This window comes from Lepidochelys kempii, chromosome 7 (genome assembly GCF_965140265.1).
Source record: "Lepidochelys kempii isolate rLepKem1 chromosome 7, rLepKem1.hap2, whole genome shotgun sequence".
Lineage (NCBI taxonomy): Eukaryota > Metazoa > Chordata > Testudines > Cheloniidae > Lepidochelys > Lepidochelys kempii.
The window spans coordinates 17969225-17982853 of NC_133262.1; the positions used below are offsets into that span (position 1 = coordinate 17969225).

Below are 13629 nucleotides of genomic sequence, written 5' to 3' on the forward strand. Positions count from 1 at the left end.
AACAGTCTTCCATGCTTTTCCAGGACTCCATGATCATCACCAGCCCAGCTCGATGGACTCCTTGATCTTTGTCTCTCAGCTCCCAGTGGACTTTTAACTTCCCATAGACACATAGCTGTATTGGACACCCATCCACCCCTTATTCTAAAAAACCTGAACCCTAAAGTCTGGTGTTAGGGATGGGGAGAGGAATTAAACATTGGCACAAACAGGTGGTGAAATTGACCCCTCACAAGATTATAGGAATTGCATCAGGATTTGAGTAACGTGGTTTTTCTGCTACTCGTGGGAGCATGTGCTGGTTTCTCAGGAAAAGCAATAATCTTTAATGGCTGAGAGTTTCAGCATTGATTTAAGTGGGAACAGAGTTAAAAATTCCACCATAAAAATACATACAATTAAATAAACAATTCCACTTTGATGTGCCCACAGGCCCGATGTTCTTCACCTCCTCTCTGACTGCCAAGAACATTGCACACAACGTACAGGGTGCCTGAAAATGCTATTTATTCTTATCTGATACCTTCTATACAAGTATTATAACGTCAGGCAAACTCTAGTTGGTATTTTAAAATAAAATAAATTTAATAAATATAGAAATATGTTATCTGTTACTGTGGGTTATATGTAGTAGCTCAGGGAAATCCTAACAAAGAAAATAAAAGAAGAGAGACGAGAATGCATCAATCATAAGTAGCATAACCTTGAATGTAAAAAAAGGTTTAAAAATATGTAACATTGTAATGGTGAATTATTACAGCAATAAACAAAAAATCCAAAACATCCTCAGGTGGAAATATTTTTCTGAAGGCCTGATCTTTCCATTGACTCTAATGAGGCTGAATCAGGCTCTGAGCTGCTAATAGCATTGATGTGTATGTGAATTGTGTTCCTTATTCTCTCTCTCCTGGTAGGGTTTGTTTTCTTCTTTCATTTACTTCGTCTACACTGGAAATTTTAGGTCCATGCAGTTCTGTGGTAGCACTAGATAAAGCTGCAGAGTACACAGGACTCAGGAGTTATTACCACCCTGTCTTCTAACTGTACCGTGAGCCGGGCCAGATGACACAGTGATGAAAATACCCAGGTCCTGCCATGCTGTTTCTTCCTCTGATGCTGACCCCGCTGGCAGAGCATCCACAGGAAGTTACAGATCTTAATATTGCCATTGTAAATGCAGCCATTGTTTGTTTCACACTGAAGAACTCTAGAAGCATTCCACTGCCATCATATGATGGTGCAGCCACAGCAGTACCTCTCTGGGTAGTCCAGTGCATACACCTTGTTTTCTAATCCATAGACATAGTATAGGTACGTCTTCCCTGCGTACAGATAATGAACTTCTGTGATGGGGATCAGCTCAATAGTCTGGCGCTGAGAAAAGAAAAAAAAAGCATATGAAAAGCCTTAATTAAGTAAGGCTGATGCCTCACCTTTTGCCACATCTTGAGAGGAAGAAAGAAACGCCTGACATCTGATCGAGAGAGGTGCCTTCAGCCACCAAATCAGTTGTCAAATGCTCTCCCCCTTCTTCAACAAACTATCCTGTGTGTTTGGAGCTTTCAGCCTTGTGCACACTAGAACATTGGCAGGGAGTTTATAACCACTTTGTGACATGCTCGACTTGTTCACAAACAAGACAAGGTTAATACTCAGTAATCCTGGGAGCTAACTGTGTGCCTAGGCCAGGCCAGCATGTAGTTGTCTTCCTGTAACCGTGTCATGACAGTGTTATTTTGCTGGGTAAATGTGACCCTTTCACTGTGTAAACAGGTTAGCCAGTCCTGTATTGTCACAGCTGTGTGTGTGGTAACACACCCCAGAAAACATTGCCTCATATATTGTTGGTACATCTCCCGTGGATACAATTTTCCCTCTCTGTCCCTGCAAGGCACTATGGGATAGCTACATAGTACAACAGCTTTGTATGAGTAGATGTGTAAACGGTGGACATACGGTTTTCTGGTTAAAAGCCACGAGGGTACAAGTCATCTGTGCTTGCTGTAACCAGGGCAGATAAGCATGTCAATCATGACCTTGTTACAAAACTATTTGAGTACTTGTAGATAGATAAATCCTTAGCTTCCAGGAAAATTTCAGATGAAAGGAAATTAAAGACATGTTTTTTGCTTCAGAAACTAGGTCTGCATCAAAGCCAGCAATCAGGGAGTTAATGCCTAAACTGGGTCCCACCCCCTGAAGGATACTGACAGAGCTAATTAGAACTCTTCATTGGTCAACCAGGGCCCAGGTGTGAGTTCCTTATTAACCTTCATTTATAAAGGGATCCCTCAAGTCAATAATCAGGAAGGCTGAGGGGGAGGGTAGTAGCAAGGCCTGTAGTCTAAAAAAGTATAGTTAGTTTAGTTTTGGGTGAGCAGGGCTCTCTGTTTGAATTTCTGTGAAGGGTTTATCTATATAAAAGCTTTGATGGGTTCTTTTGGTTATCTAGGAGTTGGGGCTAGTATGTTTTAACAGGCCTGATGCACAAACAATTACTGTGAGTCATTTCCTAGTTTCGGGGGAGTGGGGGGTTGTTGATAGTGGTTGGCTTTTGTGTGGAGGGGAAGATTAGGGTAAAAGAGTACAGAAGTCTAATCTCCAGCCCACAGTGTGAATATCCTGAGACAGTCTCTCCTCAGGTCTCCCAGAAAAATGTCTGCGGAACTTTCCCTGTGGGAAGAGTACTAAGACTTTTTTTAAAGTGAAGTATATAGACAAGCAGCAGCATGGTAAAAGCCACAGATTACAAGCTTTTAGACAATGAGATTGCCTAGAGAAGGCCATCCTTAAAGGCATAATTTGGTCCATTAAATTACAGTTGCAGATTCTTTTCAGCCTCCATTCCATGTAGCCCCATCCCCCTGCTCCCAAATAAAGATTGTTAGGAGCATGTCTACCTTGGCAATGTGAAGAAAGCAGCTAAACTTTTTAAACCTTCACTTTTAGTCTACCTACCCTTGTTCTTTCTATAAAATATTCTACAGTGGAAAACACTAAAGAATCAGCCATTACTACACAGTTGTCCTAGATAGTGCCTATTCTGAATGAGGGAGAAGATCAGCCTTTTGGCTAAAATAAACTGAAATGTTTTACTAATAGGTTTTCCCCTTGCAGGGAGGAGAGGCTTTAGGGTTCAATAGGTCTTGACCCTTTCTAATGAGAATCAAACCCTGGAAAAGTTTGGATCCATGGCTCTTTCAATAATGTGCCAAATCAAGATCGCCAACCCAGGATCCCCTGAATCTTGGCTCTAAATCTGAACCTTCCCAAAAATTGTTGCTCAGGCTCTCTCTAACTTACAGTGCTCCTACAGCGTAAAGAAAATTAGATGGGTGGTTTCAAAATACACAGTAAACTTGTGTAAAAAAGAGACCATATTGTAATCTACCTGCTTTTCACTTATATACAGTTTACACACTATCTGGTTATAGTTCTCTGTTTGATTTAGTTTGTCTGTAATCCATTTCCAACTGGTTCCTATTTCATCTGTTTCTTTTCTCAGCCAAAAATACCAGAACTATATGAAGTTTTGCTGATGCCCAGGGAGCTAGAGACATTTTTTACAAAGGGAATAAGGATTATTCCTGTTATTCTTCCAACCCAACATTTAATGGAGCTTTTAGACTTGTTTCTTCCTTATCCTCCATTATGTAGATTCAATTTTACTATAGTGAACTTGCACTATGTACACTTAAAGTTTATGCCTATGATACCTGAGTGGCATATGAACACACACTTCTTTGGTAATCTTTTTCTGTAGTGACTGACCGTTTATTAATAAAACTAATTCAATAGGTGTCTTTTTATATGGGAAGCTCACAGTGACCCCTTTATATTCAGAGAAGGACATCCTTCTACATATTATACTATATTTATCTCACCATCCTGCCCTTAGTGGCAGATTTTCTTTTCTCATATATTTTTATAAAAGAAAGAAGCAGGATGGGCTAATGGCTAGTGCATTAGCCTGGAACTCAGGAGACTTGGGTTAAATTCTGTGCTCTGCTACAGACTTCCTGTGTGACCTTGGGCAAGTCACTGAGTCTCCCTGTGCCTCAGTTTCCCCATCTGTACAATGAGGATAATACCACTGCCCTACAGGGATGTTACAACGATAAACCCATTAAAGATTGTGAGGTGTTCAGACACTATGGAGATGAGGCCTATATAAGTACCCAAGATAGCCACAAGATCATCCTTCTGAGTTAAGGTGCTGGGCTAAGGGACTCAGGGGATTTGGCTTCACATCCTGGCTCTGCCACAGCCTTCCTATGTGACCTTAGTAAGTCACGGAATCTGTGCCTCAGTTCCTTGACATGGAGATAATACTTCCTTTCTCTTGTCTGGGCTATATAGACTGTAAGTCAGAGGTGTTTACAGGCTCCGTACCCTCATGGTTTAGAAGGAGGAAGCATGTCTCAATAGCACTGTTCTCTTTTTCTCTTACCCAAAAGACACAAGGGCTCTCCGGGCTTCCAGTTATGTGGATGGGGAGGATGCAAACAAGGGACATGCTGCATACACGGTATTCTATTTCCCAACCCTACATACAACCCAGCATCATACTTACCACAGTGCAACCCAGCAGAGTTCTTGTGAAGTTTAATGCTGACCTTGTTAGCATTAATCCACCCACCTTTCCCTCTTTGCATTTTTTTGGAGGGTGGATTCTTGGTGTACTGGCCTGTGGATAGCCCCTTGTAGCATGAAGAAGCACACAGGGACTGGGGGCAGAAAGAGAGAACTGCCATAAATTCCATGACACTCTCTTCCCCTAATGGAAGAATTCTTAGGAAACTTGCAAAATTCCTGTACCCTGTACAAGGGCCTCAAGAATATGTTTGGGTACATTTCACTTCTGCTGGAACTCAAGAAGATTGTGAATCAGAAACAAACCATCTTCTAGGAGTCTGGTGCCTTCTATGGCAGAAAGTGTCACCAATGCAGATTGATTGTGTCCCCTCCAAATGCTGGCCTCACAAAACATTTCCACAGTAGTTCAAAGACAATGACAGCAAATGCTTGGTGTTCCTCTTCAAGGATCAGCATCTTCCTGGGAGGGTAGCATGTCAGTGAAGAAGCAGCATTGAGAAAGGTAAAGACTAGCCCATCAATTGTCTTTGGAGCATATAGAAATAAGGGTCTAAGGATGAGTTGTCGCAAGGAGAGGAAGAGGTTTAGGAGACAGTGTGGTCCAGTGGCTAGAACAGGGACCTGGGACTCCTGGATTCTATTCATGGCTCAGTCAGTAACTGTGTGACTGTCTTTCGGAGAGTCTCTGGGGCGTCATGGTACCAAACCTCATCCGACGCAGCGCCTGGTAGGACACCCGTTGTACCACAGCTGAGATAAGCACTGTAGATACTTCAGCTGCTAAGACTCTGTCACTAATGGGTTCCTTGTTGCACCCCAATGCCTTCAACGCCACACTCTTTCCAGGGCCAAAGACACCCTGACTCTGTCCCACACTCTGCCCAGTTGCATCTTCTGATGGTCCTATCACTCCCTCATACTCCAGTAGGAGTGAAAGAGCAGACAAAGAATCACCATAAGCAGATTTGCCATGCTAGCCCCTGCTGACTCATCCCAACTAGCTGCATGGCCTTGGACAGTTCACTTAACAATTCTGTGCATCAGTTTGCACATCTGTGAAATGGGTATAGTAATCCCAACCCACTCACACCATGTAAAACATTTTGAGTCTCTGTGCAGAAAGCTGCAGATAAATCACACGTGCCAATTAGAGAGTTACCTGGAACAAAATCCTGTTTGGGGGACATTTTAGCAAATGTGTTTCAACAGCTAGAAATAACTAATCAAGTGCAAATATTTCAATGAGGGACCATGCCAGAAAAAGGTCTGCACAGGAAGCTAACACCTAGGTTAAATGACTGTTCGCTGTTCTGTAGTGTTTTGAAAGCAAGCATTCAGTCAAACCATTTGTCTACATAATTCTCTTTCTTTAGTCCCATTCAGCCTTGCAAAGGTGTACAGCTCCACTGGTAGCATTTATTATGAAGAGACACTGCCATCCAGTGCTGAAGCAAAGCTAATGCAGCTGGGATCTCGTTTAGTATAAACTAAAAAGGCAGAGGAGAAATGCAGTAGCTGTGGTAGATTAAGTAATGATCTCCTGCTCTCATTATGTAATGATCCTCAGTTGCCCACCCTGAGGTGTTACAAGTACACAGAAGGTTAGTGTTCTAAACACAACTAAATGAAGCAAGCGAAAGCCACCAGACTGTAGTCACGCTGAACCTATGGAACGTTTATGGGCACAATATTTACCTCCATCATATGGCCGACTTCATAAAAAGCTGGAATGCCAGCAGCCAAGCAAATATGCAGTAAGAGGTGTTTCTCCTCTTTTCTTCCAAAAGATGCTGATTATTAAGTGGTAGAACTTTAGCAAGAGCAAGTGGAGGGTGCAAAGAATTAAGTAGTGAGGAACGGTCTGGCAGGACGCAGCTCAGACCTAAGTAAACAACACATGGTCTGGGAGATTTGGCACTGGAAGAGCTTCTCGACACCTGCTTTCCCAGGCAGCTAGAGGAGGCATTTGGATGGTGTGTCCCAACCTAGTGAACAAACTGCTTTTGATAGTGAGAATTATTGCCTGGAATTAATTTGGAAAGCAGAGCTTGCCAAAGAGCTGATTTTAGATTGACAGACCATATGGAAAATCAAACCATTTCCCTGTTAGCTTATTTTGGTCCCTTAATTTACTTTTCTTTTTTAAGGTGGCATTTTTCTCTTTCCCGAGGGAAAAGGCAGTATGTACCAGCTATAATTTAGCATTTGCAACCTAATGAAGGCAATAGATGTGACTTGATGGAACATAATGGTTATGCAAAGTTAGCTGCTAGGATATTAACCCGGGAGAATAAAGAATTTATTGGCAGTGACTGTTTGGAAAGGGGGAAAGAAGTTTCTCTTGTCTTTAGAGAAAAGTGCCATTATTTCCCCTGGGATTTAATTCTGATTTTTAAAGATATCAGGCTTTACATCTGCTCAAAAATAATATTGCTCTTAAATGACTAACCTAGTAATTAAAATCTAACATCCTCCCCCAACATCACTGGTTTTAATCAATTGCATGAATAAATCTAATGAAATAAACACAATCCAAAATTATCAGGAGTGACCAGTGGTTTTGGCTGCCCAACTTTTGATGCCTTAGGACTAGATTGCGCCGGTTTCTGACTCTGAGTTGGGGAGGGACACAAAGAGCCTTCCCTCATCATCGACTCAGAGGCCAAGGGCAATTGTGCCGCCCCTGCTCTCAGGGAAGTACAGGGCCATCTTCCCCTGCATAGTCCCAGGGATTTAAATTGCTCCAAATAGGGCAGAGACTTGGCACCACCTGCTCTGTCTTTCCTCTCTCCCCACCTTCCCATCCCTACATGCAGACACTGGCCTGCAGAGCTAGTTGGCCATGAAGAGTGAAGCAATGAGATGGTGCAGTGTGTCCCTTCCCCTAGGTGCTGGAGAGGGATAATATCTCAGGCCCCCCTTGGAGTAGCCTAGCTTCCTGCCACCCGACAATAAATTAATGTATTTTAGGGCTAGCAAGGACCATCATGATCATCTAATCGGACTTTCTGCATAACAGGTGATAAACCCTCACCCAGCAATTCCTGCATCAAACCCATAACTTGTTTGGCTATAGCATATCTTTTAGAAAGAGATCCAGTCTTGATTTAAAGACGTGGAGTGTTGGAGAATTCATCCCTAGGTAAATTGTTCCATTGGTTAATTTTTCTAATTATTAAAGATGCATACCTTATTTCTTGTCTAAATTTGTCCAGCTTCTCTTCCAGCCACTGGATCTCATTGTGCCTTTTTCTGCTGGATTAAAGAGCCATCTACTGTCAGAAATCTCTTTGCCGGGTGGATACTTGTAGACCATGCTCAAGTCACTTCTTAATCTTCTCTTGGAGAAACTAAATAAATTGAGCTTCTTAAGTCCCTCACTGTAAGGCATGTTTTCCAGATCTCAGATCATTCTTGTAGCACTTTTCTGAACCCTTTTCAATTTTTTAGCTTCCTTTTTGAAGTGTGACACCAGAATTTGACAGTGTATTCCGGTAATGGGCTGGCTAATGCCAAGTAAAGAGGTAATACCACCTACCTACTTGATTGTCCCCAGCTTGTACATCCAAGGATCACATTTTCCCTCTTAGTTACAGCATCACACTGGGAACTTATGTTCAACTGGTTATGTACCATTACCCTAAGTCCTTTTCGGTCTCTGCATTTCAGGATACAGACTCCAATCTTGTAAGTGTGACCTACAATATGGGCTACTGGCTAAGAACCTGATCCTTTGACTCCCATTGCTGTCAGGGCATGTTGGGTCAGCCACTAAATTCCACAACCTTGCCTTGCATGAGTAAGAATCAGATCTCCACACCTTCTACCCTTGGTCCTACTATCTGGCTTCCCTGCTTACCTGCTGTAGAATGCGTGATGATGTGGTGAATGCTGCATTATGCTCCATGATGGCTCTCTGTGAAGCTAGGGAGATCTGTGGTATAGGGAAATCAATGATGGGATACACCTGAAATTAAGAAAAAAAAGGGAATAAAAACCCAACCTGCGTGGCACAAACTATCTGGTTTGCCATCCTGTCAACCCATGCAAGGAGCCAGCTACAGCACAATGAAAACCTATTGAATGTCCTTAAATAGTGAAATTGTGAATACAGATTTATATCCATTTTACCATAACATTACAGACCTCAAAATGTAATTGTGGCTGGAAAAGTGACTGTGTAAAGATGGCATCTTCCGACTTAGAAGCTAACACTCTTCTCATGCAGTACCACAGCAGCTGAGATCAGCTGATGTTCTCTAATTGAGAAGCCCCAGATTCCAGTGCCAAGGTGGTAATTCCATAGAAAGGATTTCCATTATGGAATTCACTCCTGTCTTGTTCCAACAGAATCCCACCAGTCTTCTGAATTTCGAAGGCTTGTTGCAAAGCCTCGTTCTCTCACCATGGCTTTCTCAGTGTGTGTTGATGATTTATGGAAGAAGTACTGCTTCTGTGCATTGGGAAGGATCACTGTCCTGGTCAATCAGCCAAATGAAAATCTGAATGGATTCTTTTTCAGAATGATTTGTTCATGTCCCTTGAGCTTTGGAGAGACACATTTAAAAAAAAAATCTGTCTAGGTCATGAACATAACTGTTTCCTAGACACCTGTGAGTGATGTATGCTTAAGACTTCAGAGGCAATACAGCTCTGGGATAGTGAACTGGATTCTATTCTGCCTCACACACCCCTGAACTAAATTCTGATTGCAGGATCTTTACTACTGACATGACAGGCTTAGTTAAACCGTAAGTATTCTGGGGCAGGGACTCTGCTCAGTTACGTGTTTGAACTGTGCCTAGCACAATGGAGCCCTGGGGGATGGCTGACACAATACAAATAAATAATATAAAGAATTCAGCTAATTTACAGTTGGTTAGTGGTTTGCGGAGCTGGTAGTTATTTTAACTCAAGTCCACCCTGCACTAAAGCTGACTTGTGGTAAAGTGGAAGAAAGTCCAGAAATGGGTGTGAGGTAAGAACAATCACTAATTTCCTCCAGCCCTAAGATTTACTCACCAGAATATTTTCATCTTTAAATACATTCTCTCCATTGACTTTACTGAGCAGCTCTCCTGGAAAGTTCAGCTGGTGCTCAGAAACAAATTCAAACACTTTGTTCTTCCTGGGAGAGAAAAAGCATCATACACTAAACTATTTCTAAACGCTTGAGTAAGGCTCTAACGCTTCCCGATTTGAGGACAATATTCCCTCTTTGCAACTTTTGTGCTCTTCTGCAACAACCTCATTTCTTAACAACCTCAAATGCTTTTATGGCATGGATGACTCTTGCATTAAAAGATCCTGAAACTAGAACTTCATGGTTAACAGGCTACCTTACAGTTTTCAAGAGGACTTATAAACCTATTATTTTACTATTGCAGGTTCAGCTGTATATCCTCCATCAGAAGCCATGGTTTCTATTATAATTAATTATTTTGCGCTATGGCTTACAAGATAAAGGCTTGGTTACTAAATAAGAAAGACTTCAAAAGAAGTTACACAATGCTATTGGATATACTGTAGATCAGTGGTGGGCAACCTGCAGGCGGCCATGCCTGCGGACGGTCAATGTAAACAGACTGTCTCGCGGCCCACCAGCGGATTAACCTGACGGGCCGTGTGCAGCCCGTGAGCCACAGGTTTCCCCACCACTGCTGTATCTGGATCTCTCTACACGTGGAGCTAGGGGTGAGATTCCCAGCTTGCAGAGACATAGTTTGATGAGAGCTAGCAAAAGTATCACATTAAGAATAGTAGTGTGGCTGGGTAGCATAGGCAACAGCGAGCAGCCGGCTAGCCGTGCCAAGTGCAAACCCGCCTGAACCCCCTGGGTACATACATGGGCACAGCTAGCCCAAGCTGCCACTCGCTGTTGCTCATGAGACCCCAGGCTACACTATTATTTTTAGCTCACTAGCTCAGCAAGAGCTAGCACAAGTATGTCTGCGTGAGCTGGGAATCATATCCCCAGCTCCAAGAGTAGGCATACCTATATCTCATGTGTATACAATATTGTAACATACCTTATTAGATCATTTCATTGCCTGAAGGACTTCATGTGTTGAGGATTTAGTGATTAGAAAACAAAGCTTCCCAGCTCAGGGTCACTGTCCTTTTCTTTAGCAGTCTGGTGTGCATTTCATAAAAACTATCAGCACCACTTGGTGGCAATTCCCGATTTAAAGGATGAACAGACGTGAATTTTTGAGAAGCAAAGTTCTTAAACCGGTGGCGCTTGGGCATCCATTAGAAAGTATTTTGGGATGTGGGTCAACAGGCAATGTGTGACTTTTAAAGTGGAACAAAAGCTCACAACCTGAGACGCTGTTAGACCCTTCTGTTACCTCTGGCTCCAAAGCTACCAAATTAAAAGCGTTAATGCTGAAGCCACAACAGAGGGAACCAGCCTTTTACTGTAGCATAAACCCTGGTAAGTGGGATTCAGCTGCTAGACTCAGATGTCACGACGGGCACTGAACCACTCAAACAACAAGTGTTAATAGCAGAGTGCTAATGTCATCCATTCTGCTCTGGCTGCCAACCTACCATTAACTCAGACTTGATCATTCATTTCACTCTCTGCACAAAAGAGATGCTTCCAACTGTGAGATGCATCTGATTACAGGCAAGAAAGATGGTCTTTTGGTTCAACTCCAGAGTTCCATTTCTGACTCTGCCACAGACTTCCTTTCTGACCTTGGGTAAGTCACTTATCTCTCTGGACCCAATCCATCTCCCACAAAAATCAATGGAAAGACTCCCACTGACTTCAATGAGAGTTGGAGCTGGGCCTGTGCACCTCAGTTCCCTATCTATAGAATGGTAATAAATAAATAAATCTTTTTATCTGCATCTAGCTCTTATTACCTATCTTGCATAATGGGGCCCCAATCTTGGCTGGAACCTCAAGGTGTTGCTGTACTACATATAATAACTACAACATTCTACCCACCCTACTTACCAGGTTATTATCAGCTGTATGAAATGTAAGAGCTTTTTCTCTCCCTGGCATGTCGTACAGGTTTTGTTGCCCCGCCCAGAACAGGTGCTGCACCTTCTAAAGGCAAAAATAAAGGTTTGTTTCAATAGCAGTTAAATGGTTCAAGTTAAACATTTGAGAAATCTGGAGACTCAGGCCCTACAATGTTTTCAATGTTGTTTGGTTTTGTCAAAGTTCCTTCCGCACTCTGAACTCTAGGGTACAGATGTGGGAACCTGCATGAAAGACCCCCTAAGCTTATTCTTACCAAGCTTAGTTTAAAAGCTGCCACCACTAAAGTGTTACACAAAGAACAGGGGAAGTGCCCTCTTGGAAATGTCTCCCCTCAAAAAATATTCCCTCCCCAAGCACTACACCTCCTTTCCTGGGGAAGGCTTGATAAAAATCCTCACCAATTTGCATAGGTGAACACAGACCCAAACCCTTGGCTCTTAAGAACAATGAAAAAACAATCAGGTTCTTAAAAGATCATTTTAATTAAAGTAAAAGAATCATCTCTGTAAGATCAGGATGGTAAATACCTTACAGGGTAATCAGATTCAAAACAGAGATTGTCTCTAGGCAAAACCTTAAGTTACAAAAAAGACACAAAAACAGGAATACACATCCCATTCAGCACAACTTATTTTATCAGCCATTTGAACAAAACAGAACCTAACACATATCTAACTAGATTGCTTCCTAACTCTTTACAGGAGTTCTGACCTGCATTCCTGCTCTGGTCCCCATAAAAACATCCCACAGACAGAGAGGACCCTTTGTTTTCCCCCACCTCCAGCTTTAAAAGTATCTTGTCTCCTCATTGGTCATTTTGGTCAGGTGCCAGCAAGGTTATCTTAGCTTCTTAACCCTTTACAGATGAAAGGGGTTTTCCTCTGCCCAGGAGGGATTTAAAGGTGTTTACCCTTCCCTTTATATTTATGACAGGTTTGTTTCTTTTTTGAGCCCATCTCTGTAAGGCAGTAAAGAGGTTAACAAAATTATATGCAGTGAGTGTACTTCTTTCATTTCTCTGTGATGCAAGGGATTTGCATTTATCGTATAAACTTAATGACTAATACCACCACAAAGACTTTGTTTGTAAATGTGGAATTAGTCAAAGAAATTATTTGTGCATCTAATTAAGGATAATAACAGTTTCCCTAAACAATTGTAGAAGGCTGAGTGTCCCTTTCCAGACACTATCTCTGCCTCTAACAGATGCAGGAGGCATATGCTCATGCATGGTACATTTTGATTGCCTCAACACAACTCAGATTAGCAGCAGTTAATAACTGATTAATTGAAGCTCTTCAAGCCTTCGTTAGCCTCAGTGGATTCATGCTTTACAATTATTGCCATGATTATCCACAATACCATCTCTCAGAGTAGCAGCCGTGTTAGTCTGTATCCGCAAAAAGAACAGGAGGACTTGTGGCACCTTAGAGACTAACACATTTATTTGAGCATGAGCTTTCGTGAGCTACAACTGAAGTGAGCTGTACCTCATGAAAGCTTATACTCAAATAAATGTGTTAGTCTCTAAGGTGCCACAATACCATCTCTGTTCTTTTAAACCTAATGGAGCCAAATAAGCAAAACAGTTTAGCACAGGGGCTTTTTTGGTATGTCACTTAAAGATCATTTTTAAACGTGTTAAGTTTGGTATTTAGAAAGGCAATAGAGCAATAATTCTCCAAGCTGCATTAGCTCTAAACACTCTTAAACCCAAACAGTGCTCTGTAGAAATGTAAGCCCTGAAGCAAAGCCCACTGAAGACAATGAGACTCTTTCCAATAGCTTCAGTTGACTTTTGGATCAGTGCCACAAGGCTATTAGAGTTGCTTGGGTCCATTCTCTCTTCCTTGTTTTAAACATTCATACTGTGTCTGGAAAAAGCTGTAGGGGCCAACTCTAATGACTTTACCAGAAATCTCACGGTATTTGGTGTCTCCATGTCTTCCAGGTATCAGAATCTTAGGTTTCTTCTTTCTGGTTTGTTTTGTTCTTTTAAAGTAACTTTCTCTGGTTGCAGACTAAAGGCTCAA

General features: G+C 42.1%; 1 protein-coding gene across 5 annotated transcripts in view; it reads right to left on the reverse strand.

Moving 5' to 3' along the window:
- Positions 1-418: 418 nt before the first annotated feature.
- Positions 419-13629, reverse strand: part of SSUH2 (ssu-2 homolog) — a 33083-nt gene continuing 19872 nt past the window's right edge. For 2 of the 5 annotated variants that reach the window (XM_073354812.1, XM_073354814.1), the window contains exons 9-12: positions 11564-11659; positions 9619-9724; positions 8456-8563; positions 419-1374 (exon numbers count right to left, since the gene is read on the reverse strand). In XM_073354812.1, coding sequence (XP_073210913.1) covers positions 1228-1374; positions 8456-8563; positions 9619-9724; positions 11564-11659 — 457 coding nt within the window. In that variant the 3' untranslated portion in view covers positions 419-1227. Of the gene's footprint in view, positions 1375-4663; positions 4728-7785; positions 7852-8455; positions 8564-9618; positions 9725-11563; positions 11660-13629 lie in introns of those variants that run through there. The other 3 variants (XM_073354817.1, XM_073354815.1, XM_073354816.1) reach the window with 3 other exon arrangements.